Source organism: Coturnix japonica, chromosome 2 (genome assembly GCF_054131305.1).
Source record: "Coturnix japonica strain WE chromosome 2, WE-NBRP24, whole genome shotgun sequence".
NCBI classification, from domain to species: Eukaryota; Metazoa; Chordata; class Aves; order Galliformes; family Phasianidae; genus Coturnix; species Coturnix japonica.
In genome coordinates, this window is record NC_140664.1 from 121,396,155 (window position 1) to 121,410,301 (window position 14,147).

General features: G+C 38.4%; 1 protein-coding gene across 3 annotated transcripts in view; it reads right to left on the reverse strand.

The window, feature by feature from the left end:
* Window positions 1-14,147, reverse strand: part of CUBN (cubilin) — a 126,434-nt gene that overhangs the window by 97,404 nt on the left and 14,883 nt on the right. For all 3 annotated transcript variants that reach the window (XR_014943070.1, XM_015853475.3, XM_085538647.1), the window contains exons 14-22: window positions 12,873-13,107; window positions 12,153-12,334; window positions 11,247-11,409; window positions 10,855-11,045; window positions 7,752-7,908; window positions 6,344-6,522; window positions 5,981-6,143; window positions 5,520-5,736; window positions 4,468-4,598 (exon numbers count right to left, since the gene is read on the reverse strand). Coding sequence is in view for 2 of the 3 variants with exons in the window: in XM_015853475.3 (XP_015708961.2) it covers window positions 4,468-4,598; window positions 5,520-5,736; window positions 5,981-6,143; window positions 6,344-6,522; window positions 7,752-7,908; window positions 10,855-11,045; window positions 11,247-11,409; window positions 12,153-12,334; window positions 12,873-13,107 (1,618 nt within the window). In the remaining variant the exon portion in view is untranslated. The remainder of the gene's footprint in view (window positions 1-4,467; window positions 4,599-5,519; window positions 5,737-5,980; window positions 6,144-6,343; window positions 6,523-7,751; window positions 7,909-10,854; window positions 11,046-11,246; window positions 11,410-12,152; window positions 12,335-12,872; window positions 13,108-14,147) is intronic.

The window sequence follows — 14,147 nt, forward strand, 5'->3', positions numbered from 1 at the left end:
TGATTAGCAAGTCAGAAATTTGTCTTGCACTAGTTCACCTAAAATCACTACCTATTAAAACTTTTTACCTGGAATTTTAGTAATTTGGGTTATATTGTAATATCCTGTAATATATTAATGTAACAATCGTGTTAGTCTTGGCCCCTTTAAAAGGCTGTGCTTATAATATGCATGCTGTGCTGCTAACACCCCTGGTGCTTCATGATGTATCAAACCCCTGATCCTCTAGTCATAAGACTTTGTGATAATCCTGCCTGCAGGGTTAGAAAGATGGCTTAGAAACGTGGCCTAAAATATTCCTAAAGGCTTGTTAGACAGAAGGCAATTAAAATTAAATTGAAAAGGTGTATTATTTATTAGGTTACTTATTTCTAATTAATTATTGCTTTCTATTTTTTTTTTTAAGACTGGATGCCTGACTTGTGAACATGTAATGCACAAAGGGGTTGTAACATCTCTATTTCTTATTCACTTGGGGACTGAGACCATCTTTCAGCCTGAAGAATATTAAAATTGATGTACTAGATAAGGGCCCTTTGGGTAAAATTAGCTTCAAGAAAGCCAAATCATTTTATCAGCCCCTTTAAGAACAATCCCCACAGAACTGGGGAGAATGTCAAGGTTTCCTCCCTCACTAAAGTTTGCTTTCTTGGCAGTAATCCATTCAAAAGATCATATCCAAAGTTCGCTGCTTTAAATTACATGACGTATTCAGTTTTCATGAATAAAGCATGAATTATGAAGATTTGTAAGTTTATTTTTAGTAATCTTCATTAAGATCTAAGGCGGATAAATACAGATACTGAAGAGTGACTGCCTTCGAAACATCAGACTTCTGGCTACAGTAGAATAAATCTAAATGTAAACTAGGATTAGGAAACACAAATGAACCCACATTTTGTGTCAGCCAACTCTTCTGCTAAATGGACCCTTGTGCTATATTCTACATGCAACAAGAGAGCTGACACTTCTTTTTTGCAGTCACTCCACTAATGCAGCATTTGGGGTTCACTAGTCACTGAAAGACCCTGTGTGACTGCGCAACTGTTAGCAAGGTCAGCAGGAAAAATGAACTTGGAAATTTGTGCCAAAGTTTAGAACACAATCCAAGTCCATATTGTGAATACTGTATCCCTGAAATAAATACAAACTCAAACATTTATAGCGGCTCATGAAAATCTAAAAGGCAGCAGCAATGGTCCTGAACAATTGTACATCTTGCTTTGGCAGCAAGTGAGGTTTTGTGAACTATTCAATCTGTTTTTTGATTTTGGTCCTGAACGTGTTTGCTTGTCTGAAGAAAAAAAAAAAAACAACAAACCATAAATGGCATTAACTTGCTGTAATAGCCATCAGTGGAGAAAAATGCCAGCTTTTGTACCACTCACTTATGCAGTCACGCATAGTTCAGAAAATTATATCCATGTCTTTCCCATAAAGAGATATTCAGTGGTTGCCACAAGTCTAATTAATAAAAAAAAAAACCAAAAAACAAAAACTGTAGCTTCATATATAAAAAGGCAGTTTTCTTTTGATGTCACTCTGCCAAAGGAAAACTCATATCCCTAACAATTACACTCTTATGTAACATAAGGCATGTTTAGGAAAATAGAAAAGGGAGGAACTTTCACATGAAGCGTGTTCCTCACCACTGGCAATGGAAAAGCACATCTGCACCACAGGGTCTTCAGCTACTGCTGCTAGCAGATTCCAGCAGGCTTAGTTTTTACCAGGAACACATACAAAGGTCCTTTGTAATGTTTCAACCCAAACTTCTCAGAAACACTAGGTACATACATCTTTCTCTATTTTAGCCCAGCCTTATTCAGCTATACTGTGACTCTGTGCACACATTTGTCAAACATTTCTTTCCATTCTTGCATTTGCCCATTCACTTAAAGAGAAAAGCCAAACAACATCCTCCTAATAATTACTGCCTTTAATCTGCATGATGCAAATTGATAAGTTAACTTTTATTTGGCTACTAATCAAGACATACAAATCTCAGGATGGGTATTAAGAACAATTTCTTCATAGAAAGAGTTGTTGGCATTGGAACAGGCTGCCCACAAAAGTGGCAGAGATACCATCCGTGGAACTGTTTAATGAAAAGGAAGGCATAATGCTGAGGGACATGGTTTGGTGGGCAATAAGGAAGGTAGGTGGCTGGCTGGACTAGGTGATCTGAGATCTTTTTGAACCTTAATGATTCTATGATCTATACATCACTGTCAGGTGCACATTTAAGTCTACAGGCTCAAAATACTTTCTTCATCTTTCTCTAACTCTGCCTTCCACAGTAAGTCATTCTCAACTACCACAACACACAATGAAGCTGTTCAAAGCCAAGATATCTCTCTTGAGAAATCACATTTATAATTCAGGCTGATAAGAAGAAGTCATATCTTTCACCAAAGCTGGAGAAAGACCCGGGATAAAGTAAGAAAAAGGTATCAGGAAAGCAACCTTCTAAAAGCTCTGTTAAAGTTGACCATTCTTGCCAGAAAGGATGAAGTGAAGCCTCCTTAATGAATAAATAATGTTCATTAGTGAGAAGTCATGGATAATAAAATATGTCTGGATCTTTCAACACCTGAGCAATATTTTCTGTAATAACTAAGCCTTTTCAGTAATTTTACTTTTTTTCTGTGGCTTTGTCAGTCAAGATATGCAAAAGAAAACCCAAAGATCTACTGCAGTATTTATCTGTTGTGACAATCATCTATCTGGTTCGTGGAACCACAGAATCTGGGACTCAAATGACTAACCTCAAAAGACAGATAGCCAAGAAATAAGCATCTGAGGTACTGCAGTGTAAGTAGGAAATAGACACTTTAGACAACTGAGAAGTGTGTGGGTAAATTTGACAGAAGACTTCCTGCCTTTTGAGTTATTCATAGCTACTAGCTAACGGACTGCTAAAACAACCGCCTGTATTTTATGGATCATAGACATGCCCATATCTCATTGCGTTCAAGCTTTCTAACAAGGAAGTACAGCTTTGCATTTATTTTCCACAACTCCTCAAATAATAAATCACAGATAAACAGTGCTAACAAGGACATTCTTTAGTAAGGTACATAGGGAATAAATGTAGTTTTGTTGCACAAAGTGTTTTTTGCACTCAGACATATCCTCTTTTTTTTCCCCCTCCTATTCTTTTTTTTTTTTATACCTTCTTTTTATAATGTTGTCCATCTCTTCAATAGTTCATTGTCTGTAAAGTAACTCCAGGAAAAGGCCTATTGAAAATTCTAATATGAACCAGAACAGCTTTGGCCATTTCTGATGTTGGTTACGCTGTAGCTTGCTAAAAAGAAATACAGCTCAAAAAATATGAAGGATTCCTACTGAGCAAGGTACATTATTAGAACCATATTTTCTTAGCAGAAAAAGGAAAATAGACTGCAAGTGTTAAAAAAAATCCATAGCATTGGTAATTCTTTCAGCTATTATTTCAGCAATTTGCTACATAAGTGTAACTAGATATACATAAGATGAATAGCAGACCTAAAAGTCTCACAGTGGGGAAACTGAACTTGATATAATTTCATGGGAGCGGGAAATTACTTCTCATAGTGAAGTCCACACACACATTTGTCTTCTCCCAGGCCACTGCAACTTCAACACTTTATTTTTAATCAAAAATGAATGCTAACAGACCACTATTTATGACAACTGAATTATAGTACTGCTATGCTTGTGCTGATGCCTAAGGAAAGACATTTCTGCAAAGAGGAGAAATTGTGGTTTCAACTTTTTGATAAGGTTATTAGTCTCAGTAGTCTTTTTCTGCTTTGCCATATGGGCAAATTACAGTGGGTAAAGTGGAGAAAAAAAAAAAAAAAAAAAAAGCACACTTCTTCTAGAGATCATAATTTTAGCTTTGAGAGTGAAGAAAGCACGTCGTTTGCAACATTTCTTATTAAAGATCCTATTAAGATAAAATGATCCAAGGGATGGAACATCTCTCCTAGAAGGACAGGCTGAGCAAGCTGGAGCCATTAATGAACAATAGTAATTTTTTTGTGACTTTTTGCCCACAATGAACACTGCACCTGAATAGAAGCTAAACTACTTTGTAAGGAACCTGAGATGTTCAGGTGGCCTTCTGGTAAACTAAACTTTCCTCAATAGCAAAGCTTCCCAGATCATGCACACTCAGCCTTGAGTGAACAGAGCAAATTCAGGAAATACTTCTCCTAAATAATTCATGCATTTCTACCATGTCAGCTCTTGCTGACTCTGTAAAGAAAACAGCAGCATTGCTTGCAGAAATTGTTTACTGTGTAGGACATATTTCCAGAAAGGAAAACACTTTTTGAATCAAGTAGCTATATATAAGAAGGAGGTAGAGAAGGGACCAAGCAGCCTTATGTTAACACAAAGTTTCTGTTGCTTATAGTGGTTACTTGCAGTGATAACTGAAAACATTTACATTTGCATGATGACATACTGACATGTTACCTTTTGATGCATCCAAGGAGATATAATTTGCTGAAAAGCCCTCAGAAGAAATGCTGTGGCTGGTCACAAAGTACAACATCATCACGTTGCCTCCACTAGTAAAAGATGGCGGAACTGATCTTCCACAGTACCTGCAGCAAAAAAAGTAACCCAAATAGAGCAGCAGTACTATGAAGCATCTGTATTACTGGAAGTAGATTCATTTTTTATGAGAAGTTTGCACAGCTGCACATACACAAATGTCTTTGAACTCTAGAAATCACAAACATATACCCTGTATCACGAGGCTAAATAGCATTCGTCACATACAAGAATACAAATCTAATGTGTGTAGCAAAGTCGGAGGAGAAACTGTTTATCAAATTTTCCAATTCTTATTGAAAGAAGTCCATGCTGTACCTACAACACAGTTTGTAATATGATGGTCAATTGCTCCTTATTTTCCAAAATATTGCCATGTCCAGCAACTACTTCACAGACTGTAGCTGCAGTTGGGTTCTGTGCTCAAGTAGATAAAATGTTCTTGAATTCTAGGTTAGCAAGTAAACCCTGTATATTGCAGAGCTGCTTAAGTGTAGGAGAGGAGAAAAGATTCATCAGCCCTTTCTGCCCTAATAAAACAGCACATATCAGGAGGAAGTGAAAATAAAACCATATAAAACAACAACTCCAGTTTAGTTCTTGCTGAGACAGAATACACAACCTTTTATTTAATCTATTTGAAGTAATCTTTAATCTCTGCAAGCATTCCAAATCGTGTATTTTCCTTAGAACAGATATATTAATGCTTTTGAACATATTTCCCATACATCAAAATGTTAATGGAGTTGGACAATGGCAGCTATTATCCCAGCATAGCATTTATTAAATGGGGTTCTCATTCTGTGGTTGAGGAAAGGAAGTTGCCTTTACTATGCTAGCAGAAGAATTAATGTTTCAGTGGTGTGATTAAACTACGCACAAAATTTAAGGAAGAAAATTAGATGGAAAGGTGTACAGAGCAGCACACACTCTACAGTAATTAAGCTCCATGGGTTAATGAACTTACTCACCTTCCTAATTTTTGCATAGTGCTGTTGTCATATATTTCAAGATAATCCATTCTGCATCTGTTATCAAATGGCAAGTTAAATGAAGTGAACGTCAGGCGGATAAGGTAGCCAGGTTCAATATTGATGGTCCAGGTACATTTAATACCATGTAGGTATACATCCAGGAAACCAGGACTTGTAATGGTTCCTTCTGGTCCACTGAGAGACTCGCCACATACTGTGGAGATTTTAAATAAGTTAAATAATATATTAATTTAACTACAAGGCACTTCAAACAAGTGTTACTTTTCTGATATTTCATGAACAGTTTTGTCTCATGCATATCACACTGTGATACACTTAGGGTTTTTTTTTTCCCCTTCCATTATACCTTTGTAAAATTTGATAGGCCACTGTTTTCAGCATACAAGAAAATCTGTAAAATCCCAAACACCCTATACACAAAACAAAAAAATTCTTACCTGCATCTAATGGCCAGTATTGAGCTCTGAAGCCAACGTTGGTAAGAGAGGATGCGCTGAATTTTATATAGAGATTGTTCCTTGTAGATTGCACTCTAGACGGTACAGCTGTACCACAATATTTCCCCAAAAGAGGAGATTCTGTGCTGTTGCCATCTCTGACCTGAAGAACAGTATATTCAAAATACTCCATACAAAGTTCAATTGTTTTAAAGTTGTAAAAGCAAATAACTTCATAAGTACAGTACAAAAGGCATCCTCAATAAATCACAAAGTTCTGCTTTTGTGGAGATGAGTATGAGGACGAGCACAAAGCTAAGAATTTCTGAGAGTTATTCATATTATACATGTAGTATTCTTTACCTCAACATAGTCTGAGTCGCAAGTTGTTGTATTTCGAATGTCAAAGTCGGTAAAGTTAAGAATCACCACTTTGCTCACTGGCTGGGAGATGATCCACTCACAGGTCCTTGGTTGGGAGAACATCCTTGGGTAGTAAGGTGAATGGATAATACCTTCTCCAGACAGGGAGCCTCCACAGGCTGCCAACAGACGCCAAGAATCAGTAGTTGTGATGGATGGTCTTGATAAACTCATCATGCAATATCTATCAAATACCATTATATCATCATCATTAGAAGAAAACTATACCTAAAAACCTGTCTTCTCATAGCATCTACTGTGGTTCAGCCAGCAAGAATTAAGAATATACTTAAATGTATATGTACAAAAGATCAATTTAACATTGACTGTGAATACTTTGAGATTTGACTCATTCCACAAAATCTTTTGAGTTGGACCAGATTGCCTCTAAGGATCCCTCCAACTCTTCAGCAATGAAGAAGGACACAAGGTGCTCACCACTTCTCCAAACAAAAAACCCTCTTCCTTACATCCAGTCTAATCTTCCCTCTTAGTTTGAAGTCATTTCCTCTCATCTATCACAACAGATCCCACAAAAGTTTCTGCCCCCTTCTTTCTCACAGTCCCCCTTTAGATACTGAAAGGGCTCTATCAGATCTCCCTGGCTCCTCTTCCATTCTCCAGTCTGTCCTCACAGGAGAGATGTTTCTTCCTTTGGAGGACTTCTGTGGCACTCTTCCAGATGAACTCCAACAGGTCTACATCTCTCCTATGCTCAAGACTCCACAACTGGATACATGAGGGCTCACCAGCACAGAGCATACATGCAGGATCAGCACACTTCTTTTGATACAGTCCAGGATGCACATTGCTGGTTCACGTCCAACTTGCTATCCACCAATACCCTCAAGTCCTTTTCAGCAGGGCTGTGTTCTACCATCCTTACACGTCCCAACATGCACTAATAGTAGGGGTTACCACAACCTCAAACTTGCACTTGAATTTATCAAACCCCCACGAGGCTCACCCAGGACCCCTGCTCAAGCCTATCTAGGTAAAGGTTTCTTTCACATGCTTAGGCAGATTAAGAACTAAAAGATAGAAATAATCAAAGTACAAATATTTAGCCAGAGTTATGTTATCTTTGGTACGTTAGTAGCAAGCAACATATTAATAATAGAAACAATAGGGAATAAGTTTCCAAATACGGCAGAAGTGTCTACAACAAACCTACTGCAGACATAGTCTTTTTGTTTCTAAAAGCAGCACTGAATAAACAAACTATTTTGTTCTTTCCTTTCTTTTGAAGTTTATCTTAGATCTAGTATGTGGATAATATAGGAGCAAAATCATTAAAAGCATTCAAATTACAAACAACTTCACCATGAAAGTCAACAGTTCTTCTTACCAACTTGGTAAACAGCCCTGAAGCTAGCCCTTTGCACAGAAGTGTCAGACTTGAACTTGATCCAGAGACTGTTGCTGGTAGAAGTGATTGGAGATATAACTGCACTTTGACAGGCTCTGGTAATCAGAGAAGACATCTCACTGTCACCATCTCGAACCTAATCATCAATAAGAAAAAAAAGAAATACATAAGATCATAAAAAGAGACTTTCAAGAAAAGGCTGGATCAAGCCATGGGCAACCCAATTTAGCTGTGCATGTTGCAGTAGATTTGGACTAAACAACCTTTAAAGGTCCCTTCTAACTCTAAGGATTCTATGATTCTATCATAAAAGTGTTGGTACTTGATACCTAAACTCAATGATCAGCACTGAAGACAGACACTACTATCACAGGTCTCAAGGAGGAAACAAACTGTCTCAGTGAACCACGGCTTTGGCACAGTTTGGGCATGTGCTTCCATATGAAGGAGACAGGTAAGTTGTTCACCAATGATAACTATGATTTTTATTTTTATTTTGCCAGCACTAGAATCCTTCTGTGGAAAAGGAAAGAAGATTTGTAATTTCCTTGCTCTAGCTATGGCACTCCTCCAGAAATACCATATCACATAACACCTATACATCAACACAGCCAGAAAAAAAAAATCACTAACAAAAGGTATAACTGAGTCTATGAGCAGTAAAAAGGTATACTGACATTGTTCCATTTTTTTTCTGAAGGGCTCAGTGCATAAAAATGATAATAAAGCTATAAAAGCTTTCAGCTTATACCTTCTGTACTGCCACTGCACTGACATTATTCAATTTGTTAATCAGAGGAGACCTTATCTTGTGCACTCTCTTATGAATCACAAGTATCAATGAGACTAGGACAGAAAGAGATATTTGCATCTCCAATCTTCAGGACCTGAACCCACAAGCTGTGAGTAAGACTGCAATCAGGCCAAGCAGAAGTATAGCCAAGGAGCTCTGAACACCCTCTGAAGCACTCATTCCATTCCAACAGGAGCACCAACAAAGCGAGGTCCCAAAACAAGCCCCCTGCTATTTGTCTATCAGGGACCAAACGAGGAACATACAGTTCTCAAATTCCCTCTCATCACCTCTTCTCTCCTCCTCAGCTGTGTCATTTCATGGGCTGAGAAAGAAGGCAGGGAGGCCTTAGAGTGGTGAATAGACAGGTGAGCAGACAGTGGTTGAACTGCTTGTTTAGCAGCTTCCCAGTGGAGAAATTGTTCCCTACTAATGCACTTGAAATTTCCCCAGGACCTCAGTTCAAGGTGAGAGTTATATGGGATTCACAGGGAAGTAAATGAAAATCAAAATTTCAGCTCAGAAAGCCTTTGTAAAGAAGCATACACAACTATAGTTTACAGGAGTTTGCTTTTTTTTCTTGACCTGACTCCGCTTACATTTTTGGTTTATGAAGTCCAAATACAAGTGATAAAAATAACAGGTTCTCTAAACCAAGTGAATAATGTCTCATATTGCCAGTTAGAAGGATGAAGGAGAAGAAGCTGTCTTGGCTAACACCTTACCTCTACAGCACTCTGTCATAGTCTTAAATAAGAAGTTTTATTGTGTCTAGTTTCTTATTGCAGACCCCTTGTCCCAGGCTGCTCCTTCCTTAGTAAAAGACTAAACATCCCTCCCTCAGCAAGTGTCTGCAAGCAGTGTCTGGCTGCTGTGATTTCCTGTAATCACTGAGGATGGGAATAATATGCTACTTCTCAAAGTGACAAAATAATTGTCAGAGAGTGATTTTTAACATAGCTTAAACATCCAAAAGCAAAATCCATCAATCCAGTTGAATTTCATCATAACACCCAGTGAAACAGTATTTTAGAAAAGCAGATGTGGAAAATGGGCTTTGAAAAAAACAAAACTTGTAGAGATTCACAAGAATCATGGCTGAGCTGAGTAGGTGAGAAGGAAGGCAAAGAAGTGGAAAAGCAGACAAATAGAGGAAAACTGAACTGCTTGTGACTGATCAGCAAACAAGGTAAATGCTGAATTAATACAAACTGATTGCATCCAACAGAACTGGTTTTGTTTCTCTGGCTGTAGTGAATTTAGCTGCTGTTCTGCCAGCAATTAGCATGAGGAGTACCAGGCCAAACAAACAAAAGCTGTCTGTGTTCATTAAACACACTTCTCCTCTCATTACAAAAATTAATTACACTTCATTCCAGGCAAAGAGTTAAAGGAGGAGGAACAGAAACAATGTTAGCACAAAAACAAATCTTACAAAAACAGATTAACTAAAGGGAGCTCACAGGGCCTATGCCTCACTTACTCAGAAAGAGATTAAACACAAAACCACGTAACCGCACAGTCCCACTGTGCCACGCTGCTGCTGTTGTAGCTGCCTGTAAGCCTGGCCTTGCTGGGCATTGGGCTGTTTCCCCCAGCACCTCGTCACTGGCCACAAGCTTCCCTCTTCCCTCCACCTGGCTTAGCCATGACAGCTACATCAACCAGGGGCTGGGGCTGAATGTTTTATGTCTGTTAATGTCCATGTAGTGCAACCACAGTTTGGTATAGAGGGCACTATCAGGCAGCCATTCCGTGTACGATGAGGTTCTTCATGATTCCTTGAGTTATGGCAAGCTGGGCCATGGCACAGAGGACAGAAGAGGGTGCAGGCTGGTGCCAAAGAACCCACCAGAGCTTGTTGGGACCTGAAGGATCTCCCACCTTGCCTAGGGCTGCAGTTCAGCTCTCAGGACCATCAACCCCTCCCCATCAGGGCTGCAATAGAGCCAGGCTCCAGCTCCCACCCGCAGCACAAGGCCTGGCCCAGCCTTGGCTTGTTGCTATCACCCAGAGAAAGGAATTCATTGCCTGAGGGTGACACCAGTCACCCTGTTTCTGCCTGAGGTGGTGGGACAGTCCTGGCTGTGATGCTCAGCCCTGCTAGAAAGATTGCCTTGTTCTCTCATCTTTCATTCCCTCTCAGTTTGAGAAACCCAGCACATTGGTATACTTAACCCTCTAATTAAAATCTGTTTCTGCAGTGGTCCTTGAGAAAGAAATCACGATACCTTGGTTTGTCAATGCATGTAAACAACCTTTTAAATTAACTGCTAACGAAAAAGTCACCTCGATAAAACTCAGTGAACAACCAGCGTGGCTCTCCAGCTCCAAATGAGTAAAGTTGAGGTATATTTTCTCATCCTCTGGTTGTCTGATAATGTAGATACATTGTCGACTGTTGATAAAAGGGTTAGGCCAGAAAGGAGATGCAATAACACCTTCGCTTTCAGTGTAGTTTCCTCCACAACTTGGATCTGCTGTATTAAGAAAGCAAAAACATTAGCTGAGATATTCACAACTGCATTAATTATTTTAGTTTAGGTTGCCCCTGAGCAATGGCTGCAAATCCAAGACACACTGTGTTATTAAATTGCAAGTGTTAGTTACAGACATCTGTCTCCCATTGCCTATGTCTTAGAAAGGCCACAGACTAAACTTTAAGGCTGATTTTTACTTACCAGCTGATGTTGTATAGACAATGTGAAAGCCCTTATCAGTAACCATACTATCAGAGTGAAAGTGAATCCATGCATATGGTCCGGTCATTTGGAGTGGGGGTGGAGATCTAGTGCTACAGTATTTACCAAGGACAGGGTCTTGTGGAAGAAGACCATCTCGAATCTAGACAGAATGATAAATCACTTTTTAGGATTATTAGATGTATCAACTGTGGACAGTACAAACACTCAAAGTTTTGATGGGGAGGGACAGGAGGAAAGCCCATGGTGAAAGCTCTTTATGAAGTTCCCCTCAGACACACAGGAAATAGAAACAGACCAACCAGATTAGCTGATGGTGCTCCTAGGAGAATCATGGGGTTTGTGAAAGGGGAAACAAAAAAACCCCAGCCCTTATCAGATCTAGTGTTTAACTGTTCCTGAAAACATACTCTGCAGTACTCAGTTATGGAGTACATGGCACTCTCATTTCTGAGAAAATAGTGAAAAGTATTACTTTGCATTTGAGAATTAGGCCTAAGATCACCTAAAATGTAATAGATCATACTATATTATGAACCCATTAATTTTAGATTCTTTCATCTAATTCTTTAATGTAGGTTGATATTCAAATAGGAAGTTGGAGACTGAACTTCACAAGGAAGTGAAGACACCAGACATTTGACTTGAATCTCATCCTCTCTAGTTACAGGACTTCCACTGACTTCAGCAGAGTGGAATTTCATCATCTTTTTGTTTTACTAACAGTACCTGAGTGCATTAATAGCTTTACTAAGCACAAATGAATATTTTGACCAAAGACTTAATACTAAACAGTAAATTTCTCTACATATAAAAGTTCTGAAATAACTTATTTTGCAGTAATATTGTCATAAAATGAAATCATAATGCACAATTAACCCTTACCTCTAAATAGTCATAACTGCAGTTCTCATGGTGTTCTAGGCTTAGTGTGCCAAAGGCAAAAGTGATGAGGAGGCCAGGATTGGTTGAGATGGTCCAGAAACAATCTCTGTTTACAGGATAGTTACCAGGGTATCCTGGAGAACTTATTGACCCATAAGTACCTGTTACCTCACCACCGCATTCTAAGAGAAATGAGACATAGAACAATATAGTCTTTAACACCACACATCAGGTCAAATGTTGAACTGCAGGTACTCAGAATAAATTCATAAACAAAAAACTAACCCAAACAAACAGAACAACTAGCACCTCCCTCTCCTCATACCAGCTGGGTAATGGCAGGGGCAACTTGGGTTTATATCTAAGGAATAGCTTGGTTGGTTAAACCTATACCTCATCCTTTGCTTTTATTTCTTCCAAAAAAAATAATCTGTTTTCACTTTTTTGTTTCCATATTTGTCAATTAGTAATTACTTATCTAATAATGTAAATCACAAGGGGAAAAAAAAAAAAAAAAAAAAAAAAAACACTAAAAAGAGCATTTCAGTAAACATTCCTTGAAATAAAGAAATAGTTCCTCCTATGGAATGCACTTCCTGGAAAAGCCATTTAATTGATGCTACTACAGCACTTTACATTTCTTAATTAGAAGAAATAAACCAGCCATTTTCCCCCACAGCTATAAACACATTGCATTACCTGACATTTCATCAAGCTTACCAGGATCTCGAGAATCCCACTGAACAGTAAAACCTCCTGCAGTAACGGCGTGATTTGAGAAAAACCAAAAATAAAGGGAATTGTGGGAACTGAAAAGCTCTGTAGGAGGGCTGGAACCACAGTATTTTCCCAGCATATGCGCTGATGCCGAACCCCCATCGTGGATTTGAAGGAAGTCAGAGTTGCAGTCAGTACTTTCCTCCAGATGGAAGAATGGGAAAGTAATATGCAGAGTCTAAAAGAAAGTAACATGAAATAAGTAATCTCTATTTTTCCCCATGTGCTAAGGTTGTGATGTAATCCTATACAGAGCTGATATTTTCATTCATGTGGCTTTAAGAATCTTTGTGTTTGGAGTCATTATTTCATTTTCTGAAGGGTTCCAGAACAGAAGATACTACAGAATCTTAGAGTCAAAACAAGGGGGAGGAGATCAAAAAGGATGTGGACAGAGAAATAGCATTATTCCTATAAACATAGGATTGATATCATTTCCTGTGTCTGCCATATACTATACTAAAAAAGGCTTGAAATCTAATCTAGAAATTTTTATGATCTAGTCTGTGATTGAATATATTGTCATGGGAGTTTTGTGCATACAATCCAGTGCATTATAAACACACTCTATATAAAGTGACATACCAGCTTCAAGTAACTTCAGATCCCCTGCAGATGTGCTTTGATGTAGCTCTGCTAAAGATAGTAGTAGTGGCTCTAAGTCTTAAAGCTGAAGGTATGCTGCACATAGTGCTCCATAAATCACTGGCAACCACTAATTTATAAAACCATTTACTTCATTCCCATGCCGTATCAAAAGCAGCTTGAAAGTTTTAATCCCCAGTAAGAAGTCCAATACTGAAGAGTGATGCAATACATCTTTTTATAGGAATTATAGCACAAATTATTAGTTGCAGAATCAGAATACAGCATTAAAAAATTAAATCCTTAAAATAATTAAATGTAACTATTATATAAAGCTACTTATCACATGAATTGAGCTGTTCCCATTTCTGTATCCCAGAAGCAAGAAACAGAAGATTGTTCCAATATCACTTAACTTATGAACTAACTGAAGCCTATCAGAGCAGGCATTTTCAAGTAGCTACAGATGGAGCCCAGTCTAAAGCAGTGGATGACAGGCACCTTTCCTATGTGGTGGCAGATGATGCCAGTACTCACAAACTTACCAGAAATCTCTAATCATTTTATGTTTCCTTTAGTTGATTTTTTAAAATATGTGATTATTGCGAGAAAGAATAAATTGTGATCCTCAGC